The following is a 24,770-nucleotide window of genomic DNA, read 5'->3' as shown; positions in this document are numbered from 1 at the left end:
AATATCCACATAAACACATTTAAAAAGCATCTGAAGCTGGTGTTGTGGCCTCGTGGTGTCCCCCCTCCCTGTGCTTTTTCCACAACACTGCAACGTGTGTTTCCCTGCCCTCTGCCTTGTTGCTACAATTAGAGCTGACCGGAGTGACTTGTGTAACTTTGGCTCACTGGTTCTCTCTCTTGCCCTTTTGTATGCGCTTCATTAATTCTTGCTGTTACTAAGTCATAATCACTTTTCTCCCTCTCCTTTTTTTCCTGACTTGCTTTCTCATTCTCTTCCCCTCTGTTCTGCTGTATTTCTCCTTCTTCAACTCTATTTTGCATCTTCCCCTTGTGAGCTCTTCATCTGTTGTGCCTGACTGGTCTTCCTCACTTATTCCTCCCTCCCTTTCTCTCATTATTTCCCATTTGCTTTTAGTTAATTGTCCTTTTGTGCTTTGTATGCAACAATAACAGCAATAATCAGTAATCAAGTACAATCTCAGACACCCAGGTGAACAATCACATCACATTCATTAGCTTAACAAAGCAAAACTGCCTAGTATAAAAGATGTATGAGTGGGGGTGTTATACCTTTGACCTGATGGCAAAAAGACTGTGTGACAGATCAGAGAGTTGCTGCTTGCCTCTTCGTTTCTCATTGTGACTCATACAGCAGCGTTACACTGTATTGTTGTTGGCCTTCAATCTTACGAGACACATTAACTAGTTTGTTTTATATTACTTAGAGACAATGAAAAATATGAAGCAATAAAAGCTCAAGTCCTTTCCTGTAAATGATACAGTTTAGTTTCAGCCCCACGACAGTTTCCCATTAGTTTCTCTCTACTCGGGTCTTGGACCAATTTTTTCTCTTTTTTGTTTTTATTTACAGCTATTTCTGTCTTTCTCTTCCTCTCTTGGGCCTGCATGGACTTTCTCTGTCTCCCTCCCTCTCTTTCTCTCACCCCTGACGACTGACTCCCTCCCCTCACTCCTGTCACTTATTCTGCAGCTGGCATTCTGCAGCCATGGGATAACTTAAATGCCGTGCTATAGTGGTTGTATTTTAGTGTGTTTGAAGGCCAGATGCATTGAGACCAGGTGGCTTATAAATGTATTTGATTTAATGTTATTTAGTATGAGTTTTATTAAATATTTTGCCATTGGTTTGATTCATTTGATGTCAAGTAACTGATGTCTGCATTGTGCTATAACAGGAGGAAGATGAGAGGTGATAGCTACAGTGCATGTAGCTCACTGCGCTTAAAAATACTAGTCAGGACAAAATAATTTCCTGTGGCTGATGTTGCAGCACCGTATTTGATTACCTTGTAGTGTGTTGTTTATTTCTTGGTGTCAGTTAGCTGGTATTTATCAGGTCAGATCATTCATCAGGCTCTACATTCAAGCTCCAGCTTACTTTAGTGAACTCTCTGCACCATATCATACAGGCAGGAGCCTTAAGATCATCTCAACTGTGTTACTGGCTGGTCCTCAGTCAGAACTCTGGATTGAGGTTTTGCCGTTGTGGCCCCTGGGCTCTGCAGCAGCCTTTCTGTCAACAAAAAGTGAGTCAGCAATGTGAAGTCCTAAACTGAAAGACTGAGATTCCACCTGAAGTCTTGAGTTTAAACATGCGCCGTTTTTTTCCCCATTGATTATTTTCTGAAATGAGGTTATAATTTCGTCCTGTTTGTCTGACTTCAAAGTCCTTTTTGCACCTGTTTAATGCTCCTGGGAGTAATAGGTAGGTGATACCTGAAGGCAGTACAGGAAGCATCAGGAAGCTTATCAAACATAATGCTGTCTGATTTGTCCATTTGTTGGAGTTCCCATCTGTAGCAGTGCAGGCATGTTAAAAAACAAACTAGCCATTACTATTTGACCTGATCTGACATTTGGTCTGACATGTTGGAAAGGCCTGGTGCTATTTCACACTGTTTATTTTAGCCCCACTCACCTGTCTGTTCTCCTAAAGTGTCAGTTGTTTGTGATCAGCAGAGGATGTGCTGGTCAAATCAAAGGCAACTTTATTTTTTCACAGTTTGATTTGTTTAGGCAGGCGTGTTAGGAGAGATGTCTAAATGTCACGCATTTTTCTCACTTCACTTACTCACATCCCAGGGCAAGATAGGGCAGGATAAAACACAGCCCAGTACTTACTGTCAGTTAACAGTGTTTGATTGCTCTGTAAACGATGAAAAACTCCCCTCGAACTGTACTTAAGAAGTGTTTTCTGCTAGCTTGATGTGTTGGCAGCGGTACATGGCTTTCTGTGTCTTTTGCATTGAACTTTAATGTCTCTCATGAAATTGTTGGGAGTTTTCCTGTTGTTTCTGTATCTGTGTTTGTTCAGTGGAGTTACAGTATTTGATTTGTAAAGCTCTTCTTGAGATCTGAGATTTTCCCAACAAAAACAGCTTACAAATATGTGGAGCTTGGTTACATATGTGCTTGATAAAATGGTGTAAACAGTTCTTTTTGGCCTAAATAGTGAGGGTACAGAAGATTAAAAGCTGCTGTGCCAGGAGAAGACTAGAGACTGGTCTACTCAGTCTACCAATCAGCGACACACAATGTATCAGGTGGGAGGAGATTTTGAAAAAGATGGACCTGAAGCAGGTGCTCCATATTGGGATAATTGTTTATACAGTATGACACTGCTTCCATCTTCTCCAAACCTCGTGGAATTGTATAATTTTTAACTCGGTTGCAACAATTTTCATATATCTACAGATCAGTGACCACAGAAGTTTACATGTATATACTTTATGTTGTTTTGATTTTTCATGTTTTGATCGGAATTGTTCTGGTACTGATACTAATGTTGGAGATACCGCTGTTACTTAATAAACTTTGTAGGTTCCCACTCGATAAAACAGCAGTTTTCATGGAAATCAGTTCTTCTTCACTGCTCTGAAACAGCAGGAAGTCGCTCTGTGCAGCCACTGGCAGGTACTTTTATAGTATGGCAAAGAGGAATTGATTTTTGGTAAATAGTGTAACGTTAGTTGTTTGCAAAACATCAACAATTTGGCAACATGTTACACACTTGGTAATGCCAGTTGTTGTTTATTCCTAGATTTATTTATTTATTTTGATGACAGTCAAATTAGATAATGGAAGAAAGATTTTATGACATTCATATATATCTTCATGTTTGTTCATGTTTTAAACTGAGCCATGCCATGCAACAATGATGTCACATCCAGCCAAGGTTAGTTGTACAAAGCTTGAGTTTTAGGAGCCAGAAATGTCATCACAATGGCTCCAGTGGGCATCAAACCTTTATCCACACAGAGATACTGTTGTGCTTTACTGTTGAAGCTACACTGGACTGATGTTTTCTTTCTCTCTCTCTTCCAGAGTGGTGCCATGCTGCCGGGAGGCTGTGGGTGAGAAAGTATGTCGTCAGACTTCTACTCTGGAGATGGTCTGGTGGAGAGGGGGTCCATCCCCCTGGACATCGACAATGTCCACATGCTGCTGCAGGGTCAGTTGCTTTACTTCCAGCAGTAATGTTTGGTTTTAATTTGGCTGGATGGATTTACTGTTTTATTTTTGCAGGTATTTGAAAGTATTTTTCATGCTCTTAATACTTAGTTTTGGTCTCAGTTTTAGGATATTATTGCTACCACGGTGCTATTATAGACTGAGGATTTACTTCAACAACCATTGAAGCTAAACTGTGTGAAGGCTTACTGTTTCTGGTCTCTGCTCACCCTGAGAGGAAGGCTGAGGTCATGCAAGTGTGAAAAGAAAACCCCCGTGTCCTGAGTTCAGTGTTTTATCTCAGTTACTGTGGCAACATAATATCTATTAAGCCTCAGTTATGTGTTTCGCTCAGGGGAGCAGTTTGATGGCCTCGTCTCAGTCTGCTGCTGGCTCCGTCCTGTTTCACTCTCGTCACTTTTTTCTGAGGCCATGCTTGGTTTAATCTTTTGAAACTGAAGCCCTGCTCTCAGAGAGACATGAGTCATATTGCAAAAAAGCCATCCGGAGGGAGAGAGCAAGAGGGTGGAGAAGATAATAAGTATTCTCACTTCTTATAGGACATATATAATGCTGAAACTACTTTATCAATTTTCTTAAGTGAGAACTCATTGATTGTTTAATGCAATTAATGTTTTCCTGTTCCAACTTATCAAATGTGAAGAAGAAGAAATTTTAATTCTAATTTTTGACATTTCAAAGACTAAACAATTTAAAAAAAGAATAATTGCAAGATAAACTGATAATGCAAATAATCCTTAGTTGCAGCCGTCTTAATGATCAGAAGCACTTCAATACTTAGTGACTAATTTAAGATATCAGAAGCCAGCTTTAAATCGACCAATCAGAAGCCAGCTTTGAAAAAAATCAACCAATCAGAGCGTAGCTTTAAATCGGCCTCCTAATATGGTCTTCTTGTGTTTCTTGTATTGTATTTCAGCTCTTTTGGTAAAGTGTTTGGTTAAAGTTTATTAACTGGTGACTGAGGCAGGGTCACAGTTAAACTATGAGAGCAACAGCAGCAGTGTGGAATCTGTACATGTGACACTACTTCATCGTGTCTTTGTAGTTGTGATGGTTGCACCATGAGTAGATGGCAGCAGAGTCTAACATGGACATCTCATTTTTTTATCTTATGTTTTCTTTCTTGCATCATCTAGTTCTGATCTGCATTGTTACAGGATGTTAAAAACTCTATGTCCATGTTTTCTCACTCTCTTGTTCTCTTTCCTAATTGCCCATCTGTCTTTCTCTCTTTGTCCACCCACCTCAGTCTTTGTTCTCCTTAGGTTTTGGGTTCATTCTTGCAAGGTTCTCCACTCAACTATTTTTAGTGCATGACTCTCCACTTCAGCCCCCACCCCACATTTAGAACATAGTGTTTTTACTAAAAGCTTGTAAACGTTTTTCCAACTATGTAATTTCCAGCTGGTACAATGTGGATGATGTAAGTCTTACGCCCCCATGACAGGCCAGCTTGTTAAATTAGACTGGGGCTGTTTTTTTTTCTGTGTATATTTGAAGTGGTAATGATGAAAGAATGTCACTAAAAATAGCCCATATTGTGTGTTAGTGTTGGGTGTATTCAGTGTTTGCATCAGCAAGGTTAGAAAGGACACTTTAATGAATAGAGTAGATGTAATGTGGTTTTATTATGTTTTATTATAGTGTAGTTTTACAGCAATTAAATGTTGGCCATAAACTGGATCTTGTAGGGAGCAGGTGTGTTGTTAGGTGTAGACTTGATCAGAATCAGAATCAGTTTTATTGCCAAGTATGTTTTCACATACAAGGAATTTTTTCTGGTGATTGGTGCAATTGATCAGCAACAGTGGGGCTCTTTAGCCTTGTTGATAAGGCTAATAGCAGATGGGAAGAAGCTATTTTTGTGGCGAGAGGTATCATTATGACTACAGTATCATTATGGATCACTTTTTTAACAGGGTTACAGATTGCTTCACAGTGTGTAAATACAAGCACAGTTTTTTAGAGCGATTCATGATCCAAGCATAACAAGCATGAGCAAAATAATGCAAACTAAATAATTAGCATGTACACAAAATGCATTAAATTCATTAAAAATGAATGAATAAATATATAAAAGCGCATAAGAAAAACATTTTTAGCAAGCAAAAAATATGATACAAATGACACAATTGTTATTAAATTCTTTCCAGCACATTTTAAAAACACTGTCCCTCAAAATGTAGCAAATGTAAAGAACAACAAACACAAATAAAAAGTGAAATTACATTAAAATTCTTAAGTTGGAGGAAGCTAGGTTTTGATCTTAAGGTCCGAGTTTTAATGTGTGAATTAAAAACAAACAATCCTAATCCTACTTACCACTTTAGTGGGCCAGGTTAGGGTAGGTTACATGAGAGATCCAGCTGACATTTGAATTTGACACATTTTCCAGCTTATGTAGCATAAAGTCCCCATGAGGCTGCTGGGAAAAGTGTTGCAGGTTTTGTTTAGGCAGCCCTGAAGCCTCTGCGAGTCAGAGGTAAAAGAGGCGGAGCCCAGCTGAGCTCACCTGCTTCCCTGCAGGCTGGAAATGTAGACTGTGAGCTGGTTAGACGAGGATTGCTCTCAAACTAATTTTATCTTCGCTTTTTATTCACACGTCTTCTTCTGCAATCATGGATCTGCAGAATCAGTGTGGTAAACCATGTGTTTACTAGACAGAGAAGTTCGGTTTAAATTGATGTGAGTTTGCTGATCTGGTAACTTTTTCTGCAGAATCAGCATGAGTAATGCCAACAAGGGTGAGTGTTTTTTATTTGTCTCTATGGTTGTGACGTTCATTGGTACAGATAAAACTAACTGTGTAGATACTAGTGCACAATAATATAATGGATGTAATTATCAACTTATGAGAATGTATATCCCAGGTGGACTGCTGCAGTGTGGCAGTACTTATACAGTTATAAATAAAAAACCTAGTGGTGAAAGTTTTAACATTTGTTCATCAGAAGTAACATATCAATCTAGAGTGGAGAGATAAGCTCATCATAAAATACTGAATCGTCATTATCATCTTATATCATTAAATACTTAAGACAAAAGTATTTTAAATACCAAGTGATGCATGTGTCAGTTTCTTCGGTCACCCCGATCAGTTTAGGAAATACACTGTATGAGGATTTGTGGGCATATGTTTAATAAAGAATTGCCTCCGCTTTGAAAAAAAAGTAACTGTTTTCAACATGTTTGCTTAAAAGCAGCCAGTGTAACACACGGTGACAGTAGAAGTTAATAGAAACACAGAGTGAGGTTTTGACTCCTGTGGCTTTATTTGATGACTGTGAAACACTGAATAGATCATTGCCCTGAAGCAAGAGCTCTGCTGTGAGCCATCATACAAAGTTTTGTTTACATGCAACTGTTAACTTTTTTGTCTAATATGTAAATCATTTGCATTAACAAGATAATGTTAGTTAACAGTTACTAAGTTAGCTAAGAAGCTGGTAGCTTGTTGCCTAAAGAAAACCAATATGCAGTTAGTTAGCTAAGTCATTGTATTGAGTAAACACAACTCTATAATCTAAATTCCGAATTGAAACCTACACATAAAACAACAGTGTTTGTTAAATTCTGTTGATTGATGAGATGTTTTTAACTTTACACAACATCTCAGCCGACACCAGAAGTTGCCATAACAACAGAAAACCATTAGCAGAGCTGAGTTGTTACCGCCCACTTTAACAGCAGCTGAGAACCTTAAATGCTGCTGTGGGTGACATTTGAGAAATTATTGAGTTTTTTTACCAAGCCAATCACCTAGGAGACATATCCTGACCATATTATAGTTTATGTAACAGAAACAGCAAAGGTACAAATCTGTTTTTGACGTCTTCCAACTAATGATCTCATTCAACATTGTGAATGTCATTGAATTCATCTGCTCCCTCTTTCATTTGCTTTCATTCCTCTTTAGTGATTACATTTATTTTCTCTAATGCACTGTTGTGATTAATACAGTTTCCTATTGTATTGACTTTTAAGCTGTTCTTACTGCCAACCAGACAACACGTGGTGTGGTGATGTGCTCCACCAGGAATTTCAGAATAAATTATTTCTTTAAAATTAAGATGAAAAAGATCAATGATCACATATGTAATGGATAATATGTTGCTGCCAAATTCATGAAGGTGACCATAAATTATACTTTTACATGCGTAACATGATGTTTCAGCTCTATTGAAGATCTGAGAAAAATAATGAATAATTCTTGGAAAACATCTTGGATGTGGTAATTTACAAGATCTTGGTACTTGAAACCTTTTACTGAGATATAGCTGCGATTAATTTCAGGGGCTTATACAGCTACTAAAGCAGTAGCGGTGTGGTTCCACTGACCAAATTGTTTAAAATAATTCTTCTGGCAAACCCTCAAGTGTGTCACAGCCCTCCAGTTTCTTGATACTCTTGACTTGGCAGCCAGAGCTCTTACAAACTTTAGGCTTCTTATCATTTTTTGTGATCAGCAGTGCTTCTGTCTATATGTTAAACATCTCATCAAATCATGTTGGGTCATGTTGCTAAAGGAAACCAACCTTCTTTCCCCTCTCTGTTATCTTTGTGTGATGATACCAGATTAAATATAATAAGATGTCTGAGTCATCGTGTGGGCTCTCTGTGATTAAGATTAGACTGCAAGTGAACTGAAGCCAGAGGTGGCCTGCTGTTAAACATATTAAGTCAGAAAATAGTCTGTAAGCTGTCCAGTAATGCATCTCAGAGGACTGTGGAGCCTGAAAGAGAGTTGGAGCTCAGCACAGAGGAGGAAGGACCACTAGTCTCCAGCTACTCTAATTAATGCATTAAACTGGGAAAGTGATTGGCTGAAAGTTCAGATGGACCCTGGTTAAAGATGCCAAAATCTGCAAGATGAGGAAATCTCAAAATGATCAGTGGTAGGAAAATTTAAATATATCATTGTTGTCAGGTAAAGACCTTCTTAGCTCAGTTTTTGCACTGAGCGATATGAGATAACTATAGATTGTTTTTGGAGATACCTTATGTAGTTCTTAATCTGACAACAGTGATACCCTGTAAATTTGATAAAGCTCTGACTAAGATGTTCATTGAGACAGTAAGTTGACTTTATGAGGACGATGGAGGACGAGGATTGGATTCTATGTGAGACTCTTCATACTGTCACTGACCTGAATGACTTCATTGAGCTTTACAGTGGTGAGTGGCAGCCAATGTACCGACCAAGCTTCTTTTTGCTTACACGCATCTTTAATGCTGATAACCTTTCTGTAGCATGTGATAATTATAATACAGTTTTTTTGTGAATATATAATTTAAAGTTTCCCTTTAGGGCAATCAATAAATTATATGCTGTGAAAATGATTGAAACTCCGCCTCTTTGACAGAGCATAAATTCACAGCTGTCAGCACAACAGTACAGTGTATATGTGAAAATGAATTCAACATCTAAAAAGAACCCACTTTGCACATTTTGATAAACAAATTTTAAATGTATGAAGTGTGTCAACAGATTATTTAAATTAATGCTAAATATGTTAGGAAAATGCAGGCATGAAACATCTTATTCCAAAACATGCACTTGCAGAGACGTTAACGTCAGTACTCGTGCAGCTCCTGTACGTCTGCATTCCAGTTATATTTCTAACCTACTGCCAGGGCTTTAAAATGCATTGCAGATACATAGATGTCAGAAAGACAGTACCTTGTTTTAATGTACTTTAATACAAGTCAATTAGAAAGCTTTTCCCTCAATAATATTTGCTTAGAATAATCTAGGTGGGATGCTGGATAATGCATGGTTAAGACTCTTTTCCATGCTGACTTATTCTCTGCGGGTGTAATTATTGAACTGAGGCTCTGTGCTTGTTCAGGCAGCACACAGAATAAATATTTCTGTTTGTGATTATTATACCAGAAGGTTTTTCAAGCTGATTGGCCAAACCCTTGGGTATCAGCTACAGTAATAACCTGCATTTAAAAGGCACAGTTATTATTGTTGTTAACGCCTGGCTAATTTCTCAGTAAGGTTTACAAAACTCTTTGTCTGCCTATTGTTTAAATGAATTACACACTGACAGCTGGGAGCTATGATCCTTTGTATGAGGCCATCTGGTAACTCCAGTAAACCTTTATCTAACCTGATTTGATCTCGGAGTCCCTGCAGTCAACTGCTCCCTTTACTGAGGAGCCGTACAGCTCACTCACTGTTGTTAACAATATTAGCAATCTAGGCAATTGAGCCAACTCTGCAGCTGCACTCAGTATAAATAGTTCATGTATAGCACCATGACCTTACAGTTTAAATGTGAACTACTGGTGTGGTTTATGTTTGCATGTGTGATAATAGAAGTTAAACTTGATGTCTTGTGTCTCTCTCTTCCTCTTCAACAGTGGAACAAGAACAGATTCAGAAGAGGACCTTCACCAACTGGGTCAACGCTCAGCTGGCAAAGGTGAGCCGTGTCTCTGAGCCCTGGCCTCTCTGCAGATTCTGACTGAGGGTGCAGTATTTGTGATGGAGGAATTTCAGCTGATTTGAGGAGCAAACTGCAGCAAACAACCTGTAATGTAGTGGTTTTCAAACTTTTTCTGGCATTTCCCCCCTTCAGACGCTGAAAAAAGTTCACACCCCCCACACCACTATTTAGAACAGTCATTAACAACAGCAGGAAAAACAACTAATGAAAAAGGATCCATGATGAATTTTAGCATCAACAAACTCTTAGTTTATATATTTCATATCACTCACTACATCCACTCCTGCGACTTTTCACTGACAAAAAAATTAAATACAATGAGCTTAACCCTGCAGCGGGCATCACATGGTATTGTGGTCATGTTGTTATCATCACAGCCCTATATACATCTTCCTTCCCATCTCAAAGCTTTAGACCATATGTAGCTTGCTCACATGAAACCAGACCAGATATACAGAAATACACCACTAAGTTTGAACTTTGGTTATAAGTCAAACTGTCCTCAACATAGTGATTTATGTTATTATGTTTATGCTTTATATTAGAGCACACAGCAATGTTCATCTTATGTACTTCTTATATACATCTTTCTTCTGAAATTATGCAGTTTCTCCTCAGGAAGACATTAAGTTGATTTTATCCAGTCAATGTATAATTTATACACAGTAATTTCCATTCCCTAGGATGAGCTGATACAGCTGGTGAGCAGGAACATGTGAGGGCATGATATGATGAATCACCTGCTGTATACCTGCATTCCCTTAATATATAAAAGGGACAGTTCATTTAATGTCATGTAACCTGCTCAGTATAACCCAAATGAATAAATGTTCAGTTACCAGTGATTTCAAATATGTTTTTACAATATTTAATTCCGGTCACTTGTAGTTTATTTGTTTTAAATTTATTGTTCATAATGAAGATAAGAAGATGAGGCCAAAAAAGTAGTGGCACAATTAACAAGAAAGTTGTTTGTAATTGAATTAATTAATTAATTAGAATTATTATTATTATTAATAATAATATATATTGTAATATATACAATTTAATTAATTAGACCATACAAGATGCACAGTTAGGGAAGCCAGGCCATGAAGATATCAGTGACTCTGTCAAATGTGTCATAGTTGAAAAACCTCTGCCTTGTCTGGTTTCCCTCATATTTTGTGATCGGTCTAATAAAGGGATAATAATTCAGCTTATTTACCTCATCAGTGGACAAATCCAAGTTTTTTCGGCACTTTTTGTGAAGTCAGTTTGTAAGGCCTTTGAGAATAAGCTGATGTTGTTAAATTCTTCTGAAAGGCATCTGAAAACATATGAGATTAGTGATATTTGATTAGTGAGTTATGAAACCCTATCAAAAACGACCACATGCTACTTTTAATTACTATTGGAGGGCTTCCCCAGTCAACAGCCTGTGTTTAAAGTAGCATTGTTGCAACAGAGGTACCTCCCAACATGAGTCAGCAGCAGACTGTCAGCTCTCTTTCAGCCTCATGTTGGAGGTCAGCTGTGAATGTGACAGTGGAGGACAGTGTAGTGGATGGTGGTGGGGTACTGTGTACATAAATATAGCATTGCAGAGCAAGGTTCACAGCACACAGACAGACAGCAACAGACGGCCACCACCCTCCCCTTCCCTCCAGCGCCACCCTCCAACCACACCCCCCTTGATCCACCTATAGACATCCATCCAGCTCTGGGCCTAGTGCTGGACTCAGTGCCAATAAACTGAAGGGTGGGGATAACTGTTAATCCTTTGGTGGTTGTTCACATTAGAGCTCAAAATTGCAACAATACCTTGTGTCATATGTGAATAGTTTTCTTTTTATAATGCTCTATATTCTCTTAGTCCCTAACTCTATGAAATTCAAAAGGCAGATTTTTGCTCTTTAAGGAAAGGGTATTTGTTTTTATATTAAGGCCTTCAGGAGAAAGTTTTTTATTTATAGGCTACTGTATGCAAGGAGATAACTTGTTTGTTCCTTATATTCCTCTTATTTCTAACTTGTGGACGTTCATAAAGGTTCTCTTTAAAGATGGTTTGTAGCTACGTATTAATTATGAAGGAAAAGTAAAACTTGATGCTGTTATGGATTGTTTTGAATAAAAAGACAAAATTGCAGTTGCTATACTGCTGAATTATCCATTTTAAAAAAAGACAAAAACTTTACATTTCTTGTCTGGCTGACACTGATCTAGAATTAGGTAACTTTCAGGTTGATGTAACTTGTAGGCAACATTTTTCTGCTATCATTGAGCCACATTAAGAAAATATCCAAACAAATTTGACAAAACATCTACAGTTTTAAAATAGGTAGTAAATGCATTACCTGTATTATAATCAGAATATGTCTCTGTCATCATAACAGCCACATGAATTGCCAAATATTGTCACAGAAAATACAATATAATTTTATACAGAGTCATCTGAAGGCTGGGCCCTGGTGTTCCTGTTGTGCTTTGGGCAGTTTGTTTATTAGACTTTTATTCAAAACCTTCCTGAGAACTGAAGCTGACAAATTCCTCAGAACTGGGGCACAGTGATTTTAACACGCCATAGTTTATGAGTAATACACGTTCTTCACTGTTGCTTCATGGAGCCCTACAATGGTATCTGTGAGATCAAAACATTGATTAAGGGCCTGTCAGATGCATTAAGTAAAACTACAAAAATCATGATTTCCCATCTTGTAAAATTGTCAGCTTCTCAGAAACTAACAAGTAGCCTTGTTTTCAGCTTGACCACTGTGTCTTTTGAAGTAAACTAATTGGTTTTAATTGGATGCCACAAGGAGAAAGACATCTTTTAGCTCAAGCCACATAAACATGATAAATTCTTCTGGGGTTGGGCAATGCTGCAAAATTTATTTTTGATCTGATACCAAGTAATACAGGGTCAGAATCACAGACAACGATACTGATACCAATACCTATACTTATTATCATATACAGACTAACTCTCTGTTGTTGATGTACATTTTGTAGCCTTGGTGAAACTTTAAGCTTTCTGCCTTACAGCTGCAAATATAAACGTATGTGTGTGTTGTCACAGCGGAGGCCACCATGTATGGTCGTGGATCTGTTCAACGACTTCCGAGATGGCTCCAAACTGCTGGACCTGCTGGAGGTGATGAGCGGCCAGCACATCGTGAGTCCTGTTTCTGCTCAGCCCATAACATGCTTTCCAACCAGCAGCTGACACTTTTAATGCACCAACTGACTGACTCTCTGGTTGTTCTGCAGATTCGGGAGAGAGGAAGGGGGATGTTTCAGCACAGGAGCAACATTGAGAAGGCCCTCTCCTTCCTAAAGAAAAAATCGGTAAATGACACATGGAGGGGGGGCTAAATACAAGCACCAACTGTATCGTGAGACCTTTAGTGCTGATATTGAAGAAACCTGAGAGATGACACATTTTCAACAGAAAATTATACATTGATACATTTACAGGACTCCAAATTGCTGTAACTGCTATGCCACCCATCTGTTTTTAGCAAAACTTTGGGACATGATTCATCTGGTTAATGACATGTTTTTTTGTTTTTTTTCAGCAGAGAATAATGAGATTATTCATAATGTTTCAGTAGAGACTTTGTGAAAGTCTAAATTATTTCCTGTTTTCCCCCAGATCAAACTAGTTAACATTAACATTCCTGATATCATCGATGGCAGACCATCCATCATCCTGGGCCTCATATGGACTATCATTCTACAGTATCATGTGAGTGAAGTATTGTTATTTTTCTACATTGATGATTTCTTCCATCCTTTTCTTTCTTCTTATCTTTGTTCTACATTGCCTGTTCTTCTTTCTATTCTTATCTTTTTGCTCCACTTCTCAGCCCATACAGTTTTCACAGCTGTCAGATATTTTTCAGGATGTGATGTATATTCCCGCTGCCAAGTTCTTTACCTCAATGCCTCTCCTCCGCTCCCCTCCAATACCAACAGTGTGCAACTTTAGCTAACGTTAGCTTAGAGCGCTAAGGTCAACAAATGAGTGGCTCCCAGCGCACAGACTTCAACACATACTCCAAAAACAAAAAAAGTTTTATCTAGTGAAGCCCGTCTGGCCAACAGGAATGTGACTGACGTCAGGGGAGAACAAGTGTCAACATCAGCTGATAATGATAATACACTTTATAAATCCTATTTAAAAAAATCATAATGCTAGTCACACTATAGTCTCACATAGCCAGACCTATCTCCACACTTCATTTTAGTGCTGTACCAGTGCTGGAGAGTCAATTATAGTCTGAAATATAGTTTATAGTTAACCTATAGTAATGGCCACCAGTGTCGTTCTGAATGCTCAGTATAGACCCTTTAAATTTACCATCTCCAAAATGTATTTTTTTGTCCCATTTTATATGTTTTTGTTGTTTTACATATTTTTACCTTTAACTTGCTTTTCAAACATGAATGCCTAAAATGTTGACTGCGTGTATTGGGGGATTTCTTAGATTGAGGAGCTGGCCAGCAGCCTATCATTCGACTCACGTCAGTCCTCCATGGAGTCTTTGGCCAGTCTGGACTCGCGCTCCACCCTGTCAAGCCGCTCGGCCAGCAGCAGTCCTGTTCCTCCCAGAGGCTCGCCACTACACAGTCGCTTCAGGGTTTCTGCCAAGAAGGCCTTGCTGCTCTGGGTCCGGGAACAGTGTCACAAGTACGCACTCAGTCAACCGAATAGCATTAATGAGCAAAGATGGTCGTGTAGGGTTTATTTAGGGTCACACTGAGAAAACTCTAACAAATACAACTTCTGTTGTATGTGATCCAAAAAGTGATATATCCTCTCACTGGGGCCTCTAAGTCATTTCCAGGTCTGGGCTAAAGACCAAAACCTGATGAGGGCTTTATGTGCTCAGGGTGTTTTGGCTTCCAGTATCTGTTAAAATAAATTCCCATAAACAGGAGCTTTAATGGTTTTTTAATACATATTTCTGTCCTATATTTAATATTATCAAATTCCTGTGCTCACTTAGTGCCATGTACTTTTCCTATGAAGAAACGATGGCAGTGGAGCTCCATAAACAGTCATAGTAATGCTGACCTCCATAGTAACAGTCGTTTAAGCATTGAAAACTTATTTTTATCTGTTATTTCTTTCAGATTTATTGTTAGATTCATTGTCTTTTTTTTTTTTTGCATTCATGCATTCATATTTTTTATGTTAATTTATCTTCTAGCAGCAACAGTATAAAAACATTGTGCCAGACAGCAGTGCTTACTACACAGTGTGATACAAATGACTTTTATGATGAAAAATAATAGAATGGTTTGTTTCCCTCAGAGCTGGCTGTTCAATAAATGTGAAGGACTTCAAAGTCAGCTGGAGGAGTGGAGTGGTCTTCCTGGCCATCCTGTATGCTCTGCGGCCCGACCTGGTGGATCTGTCCAAAGCCAGAACCAGGAGCAACAAACAGAACCTGGAGGAGGCGTTCCGCATCGCAGAGAAGGAGCTGAGGATCCCCAGACTGCTGGAGCCTGATGGTGAGTAACTGAGCTTAACTGCAAACAACCAATTCAAAAAGCACTGTTTGATAGAGGAACAGGAGCACTTAATAAAACTATTTGTTTCCCATTTGTGTGAGAGAATCAGTTTTTAATGAAAACAATAAATGTTGGATTTTTTAAAATTCTAATCTCATATCTGGTCTGATAAATATTTAACACAAGGCATCACTCTCTACACTGACTGTTTTTGAACAGTAGTATCATTCACACAGCTTTTATGTCATTCCACTATTTTTTATGACTCTGAAAAAAAATACAGGACAGCTGTAACGAAGATGTTTAGTGGTCAGTGATCAAAATTTGAAAACTTTAAGGCCTCTAGTTTCACAGCGAAGAAGAGGTTGTAGAAGCCAAAAACATTGTAGCAGTGTGTGTTTTCCCATTCACTGTGCTGGGAGTGGCAACCCTGATAGTGTTATGTGAATATTCTGCTGACACTTTTCAGGTTTAACTAGTGCAACAGGTGTGAGTGAAATATGATAAACAAGCAGGCAGAACTGCTGTCGCTCTGTGACTCTGTATTATAAAATAAAATTCAGATAAAAGTAGATGCTGGTAAGTCATCACAAAAACATTTTATAATAATAAATGTTAGTGATGTTATGAAATTACATAAGAATGTAATGTGTGGTAAGCACGCTGTTAATTTACTTAACTAGATGATATGAAGTTTATATAGTAATATTGTAGGAATATTATACAAGGTTTTATTAACAATATGAACTGATTCTAAATTTGTTTTGTTTTTTATTGGGTTAGTATTTGTTCCAATTGGACACATGTAGCGACACATGTTTGAATGTAGTCCTGTTCAACAATAAAACACAACTGCTTTCATGACAGAGAAGAACAATAATCAAATACACATTTCACATCATCAGTTTGTGTGCACAGAGACATGGAGTTGGTTAACTGCAACACAAATATGGATGTGAAGGAGATACATTTCCTTTTTTACATGAGCGAAGGAATTTGTCTTCTTAGATTAGCTTGAATATAATTTGTTTGTGCAGAGGCTGATGGATAGTAAATCAGTGTTAAACTGTGAGGTTCATTATATCGGTAGCTGACCTGCTGCTCATTATTAGCTCCACCTGTTGAGTTTTGTGAACTTTAGATTTGTACACATTCTCACTGGACATTCCACCAGCCCATACCATCCTGTCCTGTGTCTTCAAAATAATATGAATAAACATGATGGTAAAACAGACTGGAAATTATCTTTGGAGGTTAAAAACTGTGAATTCAACAAATTTGCAAACTTTTTTAGATGTTGACAAGACAAGTTATAGTTCATTTTCATTTCAGGCTGTAACACTGCTAATTCTGGAAATATCAAATAGGCTTGCTGCCCCCCACCCCACCCCACCCCCGAGATAATATCATACATCATGCTATTTGGGCTGGACTGTATCAAGATAATAAATTTTGGATATGACCCAAGCCTACTATCAAGAGGATATAAATGCGCAGGAGTTTATCAAGTTGATGCTAATGCTGAGTGCTGTGATTGAACCATACCAAGTGAGCCTGAGGGCAAGTGAGATGACGATCTAACAGTCTGCTGACTCACTTGTTGCTTGTTTGCTTCAGTCTAATATAAAACCCTCATTTGTTTCACTTTGCTCTGCTTGTTAGTTTGTCAGCAGACTTTAATCAGCCGGATGCTTTAAAAACAGAGGGAATGCTTTTTAAAGCCGGACACTTTAAAAACAAAGAGTTCCATCGCTGTTCCTCAGATTCCAGTACTGAACTCTTGATTCAGGACTTTACTCGTGTTAGTCTAAACCTTTGACAGTAAGAGGCTAATCATGGAGGATTTTGATGTGGATGCAGATGTGGACATTCGAGACCCTGATGAGAAGTCCATCATGACCTACGTGGCTCAGTTCCTGCAGTACTCCAGAGACCTGCCAGTGCCAGAGGAAGAAATGCAGGTCTGTGTCACTGTATCATAATCTACACTAACATCATGTCTGCAGAGAAGTTTTAATGTCATTGTATTTCAGGTAGCATTTAGGATTCTGCTCAAGGTGTTTTCAACGTGCTGTCAATGATTAGGATGCAGCTGAGCTCTGTCTAATTCAGTCCTGCTCAGTCAGCTTTGATTTGGTGGTTTGCAGGTCACAACACGTCTATAGATCAAGGTTAAAATAAGGCAAACTTTGTTTTTTTACATGCCTTGGTTATGTGTAAAAGGTGTGTCAATAGTATTTATTATTATTACTTTATTTCACTGTTAAGTAGGTCTGAACTACACCCTAGTCACTGACTTAACCAAATTTTAACCTTGTTTTAACCTTGACACCTGGATGTCTTTTCATGTGCAAATCAGTAACATTTGGTAAAACTATTGAAAATTTGAAAAGTGTAGTGCTTTAGCTGAATCCAAGTTGTATTAAATGTGGTTATCATGACCATAACTAATGTTAATAAGCACTGTGTCTGTTTTTGCCAGTGCCAGTTTACACTGACCTTCAGTTATCTTTGACACCATCTTTCTGCATTAACATTTTCTTTGGGATTTCTCTGTTTACTTCACTGTTTATGTTTCCTCTCCTCCTCCTCTTTCCTTCCCTTTTTCCTCCTAGACACAATATCTGACTCCTCCTAAAAGTCCTTCTCCCATCAACTTGCCTGTTTACTACACACCTGCTATTTCTGCTTCACCTCTGCGACAGGTAGACGCCACTGTCACAACCCAACACTGTCTCCTCTCTCACTTTTCAGCTGCCTGCTTATGTTCTTTTTACCCAGCAATGAATTCAGTGACATGTTAGATTTAATAATAATTGATGTCAGCATAAAACTCAGTATGAAATAATATATAGTAATATCTTTTTTCATTACTAACATTTTTGGGGATGGAATTTGCTGCAGTCTGACAAACTAGTACAAACAGGACAACAACGACAGTACTACAAACTTTACAAAACTATTTGTAATTTGGAAAACAAGACCCAATCCATATGACTTCACGTTTGTTTGAGTCTACTCTCTGTGTCAGTGCCACACCCCCCTGTCACTGCTTGATGGTTTAAAAATAACGGATGTTTTTTGCGTGTTCATTGTGTGTTTGAAAACCCTCTGGCTTGCTGCTTTGTAATTGTCAGCACCATTACTGCCGTGTCACACGGCGTAAATCAGCCGCACCAATCCTCTGCTTCACCCACAAATAACTTTAGATTTTATGGCTAACGGTTATATACAAGGACAGTTGTTTATTGGGACGGCACGGCAGCGACTTCAATTAAAAACTCAGTTGCTTAGAGCCAAGATTACCTTCAAATCACATGGAGGTTCAGAGCAGGACTGATCATGCACAATTGAACTAGTTCGCCCTGTTCTCTGGGAAGAATCCAAAACCACAGTGAGGGTGTGTTTCTCAGCCTCCCGTGAGATGAATAAAGTGCTCAATGGGCGACTGTGAGAGCAGCTATGAAATACTGCTGGCTTTGCCTGTCGCACAACTCATGACAGATCAGTGACAGTGGACAAAACAGCTGTCAGCTTGAGTTTCTCACAGGATATCAGCATTTTCACGTGTAGCTGCTGTAGACATTTGAGTTTTTAATCCACTTTTAATGTTGTGACTTTATCCCCAAGCAGTTCTTCATTTTGCAGTGATTGTGCAAGAATGTGTTGCAGGGTGGACAGCACAGAAAATCAGCTCTGCAAAGTGAAGTTCTCTGTTCAAATTTGGGAAACACATCTGAAATCAGATCTAAAAATTGCTCTACATAATGCACCAAATTAAAACAAATAAATCTCAATGCTACTACACACTGAATTCTTTGTTCTCATACAGCAGAATAAAGGCTGCTGTTGTACATGTTGCCATGTTCTTATGAGTAAAAAAACACAACTTTGTTGCCAAAAAAAATCTATGGGCTTGGTACTCTGCTGTGCACAGGCTTGCTTTAAATACAAGAAAATTTGGCACCCCAGCTTCTATTTTGTTTATTAAGTATCCCATGACTGGTGCTGGTGCCTTGTGGGAAATCTTTTTGCTTAGCTCTTTTGTTTACATAATTTTAGCATCAAAAATGTGTTATTTTAGAACAAGACGGCGTAGAACAGCTTTTTCCCTGCAGCCATCGTTTTATCTTACGGGCTGCCATTAGTTACACATCCTCCCTATAGTGTGGGATGTAAATAAACAAACAGAGGTACATTGATTTGTGTGGGGAGCCATGTTTAAATATTCAGTTGCAATCCAGTTTGTCTAAATTGTCACCTGTATATTTGACAATGATTGGCTTCTCTCACTCTCTGTTCTGGCCTCAGTGTTCTTACATGACATTTAAATCAAACTAAATTTCACAGCTTAAGACAAACCCTGATAAACATGTATGTAACATGGGTAATGAAATAAGTTAATCCTGACATTTGTCGAAATGTCTTCAGTCAATAACTGTTTTGTAATTTACATGTCGCCAGGGAACACCTGATCGCAAGACACAGGAAGTGACGTGCTGGCTGGCCCAGGCCTATGACGAGCTCCTGGAGGGCTGGGACTCCACAGAGGGAGAGAGCTACTCAGAGAGATACCATGTAGGTTTTCAGCTGGTTCCTATGAAAATACACAACAACAAAACATTGCGATATACGTGTAGCATTTTTAAGTACCACTGCAATAACTCTCTTATTAATTCCTATATGATTACATCAGGCCACTGATACAACTGGAGACATGGTTGGCTGTCTCTTTCTCATGTTGTCTTCAGTTATTAGGAGCTTATTGCTGCTGCTTCAATTTACAGGAGCGTCATCCTGTTTTGTACCGTATTGCCATGTGATAGTTTGCACATAAAATCTGAGTATCATCAGTGGCCTACAAAAAAAGTGGAAAAGTGGTTTGAGTTGACCCTACAAGAGTGGCGCTAAAGATTTTTTCCATTATCCATCCCTCAGGTATTTCAGACCTTTCTTGTGTCCTTTAATGAGCAACGGCGGCCCATCATGCCGCTGCTGACGGCGATGAGACGAACCCCGAAACTGAGCGAGGAGCAGCGGGCCCTCAGAGAGGCATGGGACACCCTCACTGAAAAGGTCTGCCTCACTGAAATAAAATTTTGGTAGTTTTTGGTTAGGTTACTTAGTTAGATTTTCCAATGTGTTATATATGTACAATTTCTTATTTATATGTAGACATCACCATACAATCAAATTCTCATATCAGTGAATATAAAAACATACCAACACCAAATTTCCATGGCCGAATTCCTTTTATGCTACAGTAGAACAAGTACAGCATGTACAGCAGGTATGCAACTATACAGGCAGACATCTGTATTGTATTCTTCTATACATACTACAAATGTTTCTGTATGTATTTTAATTTGAAAGAAAGTTAATTTGTAATGAAATGTCCTTTCTTTCTCTCTGTTTTTTTATTTAGCTGCGTGAATACAAAATCGAGTTAGATAAGAGCCTTCCGGCCCCCTTGGATACGGTGGCCTGCTGGCTGCTGAGAGCAGAGGGGGTTCTGGCCGAGGAGGAGGGTGACCCACAGGACCACGGCCGTGCCGCTGACGAAGCCAGGGAGAAACAGGAGCTGCTCAAAGTGAGTTTTAAATAAATCCAAACTTTAAATTACATGACTTTAGAAAGTGAAATAAACAGTGATGCTGACTTAACAGACCCAGATTCCTCAGTTTTCATGTAAAGGATAAAAAAAAACATCAGCTGAATAATCCCATTATCTGAGTACTCATCTGTTCATATACTGTTCAGAGAAATTGTCAAACACAATGTGCACATAACTCTCCTCTTTGTAAGGTTATATAGACTTTCATGAACGTGTAAATGTGGATGTGAATGAGCTCATAGCTGAATATTGCTGCAGGTTTGCCTGGAGGAGATGCCACAGCAGTTGAAGACCTTCCAGTCCTTCCAGAACCTGGATGAGTATGGAAACATGATGGTTCCTGCTGACAAGATGGAAGAGCTAAAGAGGAGGTGAGGGTACTTTCCCAGGTGTACTGTGTTCATGTTAATGTGTACATGTGTGAAATCACGTGCACTGTATGTATAGTGCATGAGGTGACTACTTTCTGTGAGCTAAATTTTTTAGTAGTACATCACTTGTAGTTGAACCTTTTTTGTGGATGTCTTCACCAGGTTCACCGGTGTGAGAGTGACTGCTAAGTACCATGGGATCAAACTGGAGTACCGAGAGCACCGCCACACAGTTTTGGATCTGTTGGGGCAGATCAGGACCAAGCTCCGTGTCTGGAAGAGGCCTTACATTTCTCCAGAGGCTGTCAGGGTGTTGCTGCAAGAATGGCATGTGAGTAGACTGTGATGAGATTTGGCATCTTCAAAACATACTTTAACAATTGGGAGTGGCTGGAAGGAAGAAGCATGTTGATGCTTTACGTGTTATATAAATGAGATTTTAGATGATTGTAAGTAATTTAGTACAGATCACACACACACACACACAGTTCATGTGTCAACTGACCAAAATCCAGTCAGTATCCTAACTCTGTGCATTTTTATATGATTATTTGCAAATAGATTTGCTGCTGTGGTAGCATGCTAAGGCTAATGCTGAACATGCTAAATTAAATGCTCATTGCTTTTATTTTCATCTTTAAGTTCATCTGTCAGTTTTTCACCTATCCATCAATAAGTTTTGTTTCTACTGTTTAATGAGCAAGGCTGTAATGGCTGTGTAAATAAAATCTTTTTTTTACACAGGAGCTGGTAAACACACAAGAGCTACCTTCTCTGTTGGAAGCAGCTCTTCATAAGTTGAAGAAGATTTCAGAGAAATATTCAAGCAAATCTGCCCTTGGTAAGTGTTCTGTATAACAGCCGTATTGAATTCCTTCATCTATATCTAACTGATTAAACAAGGTTAATCTTTCAGACTTGTACCTGGACTTTGAATGAACATATCAAACAGGCCTAATCTGTTTTACTGCTTTTAGTTTGATTAAAACCAGTTCATGGATTCATTGGATGAATGGATTGACTGAGTACTGGACTGCTGTTTGTCTTGCTCCTCAGCTGCAGACTATCACCACGTCAGTCAGCAGGTGAAGCAGCTGGAGGAGGACACCGCCGTGGTTTTGGAGGAGTTGACCACAGCCAAGAGCACCATGGGACGGGTCTTGTCTGCCTGGGACTCCTACAGTGACTGCCTCAGTTCCCTGCAGGCTTGGCTGGAGCAGGGCTCTGCAACATTCAGCCCTGGCCACAGACCAGAGGTATTGTAGATACAGTAGAGACAGAGACAGAGAGAGAGAGAGATGAACAGTTGAAATATTTTGTAGAGAACATGTGCAATGGTGCTATTATAGATTATTCCTTCCTCCAGAGCAGTCCAGAGACTAAAAATAATAGAATAACCTACACTTACACACTTCACTTCATTTTATTTAGGTCACCTCTGAATCTATGTCTGAGTGGGGCTCCCGACACGCCCACCTCAACGAGGCGGGTAACTTCCTGATCGAGTCAACAGACCCTCAGACCAGCAGGAGCCTGGCAGAGGAGCTGCGCAGACTCAACATGCAATGGGCCGAGTTTGTCAAGACAAACACTTTTGTAAGTTACAGAACAAAGAAAAACTGGTTGCTGAGAAACACATCTTAGGTGCTAAGCTGTTTTTGCATCAGCTCAGGCTGATGAAAATGCTGCAGATGATGTGATGAAGCACAAGCCATACTACACTCTCTATATTTAGCATTTTGCTGGGCTGTTTCTTAATCAGAATGACAGCCTTTGTTGTGTTGGCCTAGTTTCTTTGTCTCTTTGTTTATTGTCAAGTAAGTGGTGACAGCAGGGATTCAGGTAACTTAATGTCTCATGGCTTTGGAATTAAAGGTGTAATTGTCCTAAGTATTCCCACACTGTGATATTAAGGAGTGGTCTCAAGTTTGAAAGTGGTACTCCGCCTTTTCTTATTGGGTGGAGGCAATAATAAATGTAAGGCTTTATAATCTTTGAGAGCAGTGCATTATCATGCAGCTTCATTGATATCTCAAGTGGAATATTGGGCAGGTGTTATAAATACTTCAGTCAACTGTCTGTGAAATTATTTTGTCAGACTATTGTATCATATCCATTGTTCTGTTAACGCCAGAAAACAAATGTCATTAAAATACCAGTTTTAACGTCTAATGATTAAAATGATACTCAACAGCCCAAGCACATCTGATTGTGTTGTGTTATAAAAGCAAGTAAACAGTTTTTGTCTGTCACATTATGACGTTTTCTTGTTTTTTCTCTCTCTGTTATTTAACATCTTAACTCGTGCATTTTTCAGGACAACATGTCTGAGCCCAGTGCAGATGTCCCGGCCAGACCTCAGGACCCCCAGGCTCTAATCAGAGAAGCCACTCTGATTCTCAAAGAGCCTCTGGAGGCAATGGCAGGTCCTTTGCGCACCTACAGAAAAAGAATACAGGTGGGACTAATGGAGTTGTTCGCTGTTTATAATTTGTTATGATTATTTCACTCTGAATGACTCACTCGTGCTTTCTTACTTTCCTTTAGTTCATAATGAGGAAGCTAAAAGAGGTGGATCTGGATGCTCTGGCTCCCTCCCCAGAATGCTCAGCTGATCAATTACAAAAACTGAAGCTTGCTATGCCTGAAGTATGAATTTTGTTCTGTTTTATGCCCTTCATACAGTTGTGTTTTGTAGCATACAAGTCTTAATGTTTCATTCATCTGTTCATCACATTTTCTAACTAAATATCTAGTGGCAGCTGCAGTTTGTGAATATACAGAAAGCAAGTCTATCTGTTCATTACATCTGATTCCTTAATGGTACCAGGTAATGCAGACCCTGTTTGAGGCTGAGCAGGTGTGTGTGGAGCTGCAGCACAGTGTGTCGGGTCTGGACAGTCGCATGGCTGAACTCCTGCACTGGGAGGCAGAGGCCAGGGAGCTCTACCAGCTGCTGAGGGGTGCAGAGCGACAAAAGCAACAGCGGGGCCAGGACCCACGAGCCAGGGTAAGATGATCCACACAGTAGAACGTTTGTTCTGCTTTATGTCCTTTCAGAGTGCATTATGCATACTGGAGAATACTGACACATGATTTATTCCCACAGGTCCTGATTTCCCGTGGTCTGCAGTTGGAGGGTCAGGTGGTGACAGAGGAGCAGGACCTGCAGGTGATGGTGATGACAAATCAGAAGAGCTCTCCCATCCAGTACCTCCACGCCTCCACTATACAGGAACGAGTGCGAGCGGCTGTTACTCAGTCACAGGCGAGTTGACCACAAGCCATTAAGTTTTGCATGTTCTTTACTTATCACAGTAGGAAACAAGAAGGA

At 39.2% G+C, this 24,770-nt stretch overlaps 1 protein-coding gene across 2 annotated transcripts in view; it reads left to right on the top strand.

Moving 5' to 3' along the window:
- The window catches only part of syne2b (spectrin repeat containing, nuclear envelope 2b), a 141,466-nt gene that overhangs the window by 4,253 nt on the left and 112,443 nt on the right, over nt 1–24,770 (top strand). For both annotated transcript variants that reach the window (XM_071497874.1, XM_071497876.1), the window contains exons 2-22: nt 3,348–3,474; nt 9,867–9,928; nt 13,011–13,106; nt 13,202–13,279; nt 13,587–13,679; nt 14,422–14,624; nt 15,252–15,451; nt 17,312–17,412; nt 18,067–18,156; nt 19,916–20,029; nt 20,390–20,527; nt 20,877–21,041; nt 21,324–21,436; nt 21,599–21,767; nt 22,181–22,277; nt 22,493–22,692; nt 22,868–23,032; nt 23,754–23,894; nt 23,984–24,085; nt 24,267–24,446; nt 24,546–24,704. In XM_071497874.1, coding sequence (XP_071353975.1) covers nt 3,387–3,474; nt 9,867–9,928; nt 13,011–13,106; nt 13,202–13,279; nt 13,587–13,679; nt 14,422–14,624; nt 15,252–15,451; nt 17,312–17,412; nt 18,067–18,156; nt 19,916–20,029; nt 20,390–20,527; nt 20,877–21,041; nt 21,324–21,436; nt 21,599–21,767; nt 22,181–22,277; nt 22,493–22,692; nt 22,868–23,032; nt 23,754–23,894; nt 23,984–24,085; nt 24,267–24,446; nt 24,546–24,704 — 2,754 coding nt within the window. In that variant the 5' untranslated portion in view covers nt 3,348–3,386. The remainder of the gene's footprint in view (nt 1–3,347; nt 3,475–9,866; nt 9,929–13,010; nt 13,107–13,201; nt 13,280–13,586; nt 13,680–14,421; nt 14,625–15,251; nt 15,452–17,311; nt 17,413–18,066; nt 18,157–19,915; nt 20,030–20,389; nt 20,528–20,876; nt 21,042–21,323; nt 21,437–21,598; nt 21,768–22,180; nt 22,278–22,492; nt 22,693–22,867; nt 23,033–23,753; nt 23,895–23,983; nt 24,086–24,266; nt 24,447–24,545; nt 24,705–24,770) is intronic.

This window comes from Trachinotus anak, unplaced genomic scaffold (genome assembly GCF_046630095.1).
Source record: "Trachinotus anak isolate AG129_WGS33_773 ecotype Australia unplaced genomic scaffold, CSIRO_AGI_Tana_v1 ptg000015l, whole genome shotgun sequence".
Classification (NCBI taxonomy): Eukaryota; Metazoa; Chordata; class Actinopteri; order Carangiformes; family Carangidae; genus Trachinotus; species Trachinotus anak.
Note: the sequence above shows the minus strand (reverse complement) of the source record. Positions and strands in the feature narration are given on the sequence as shown.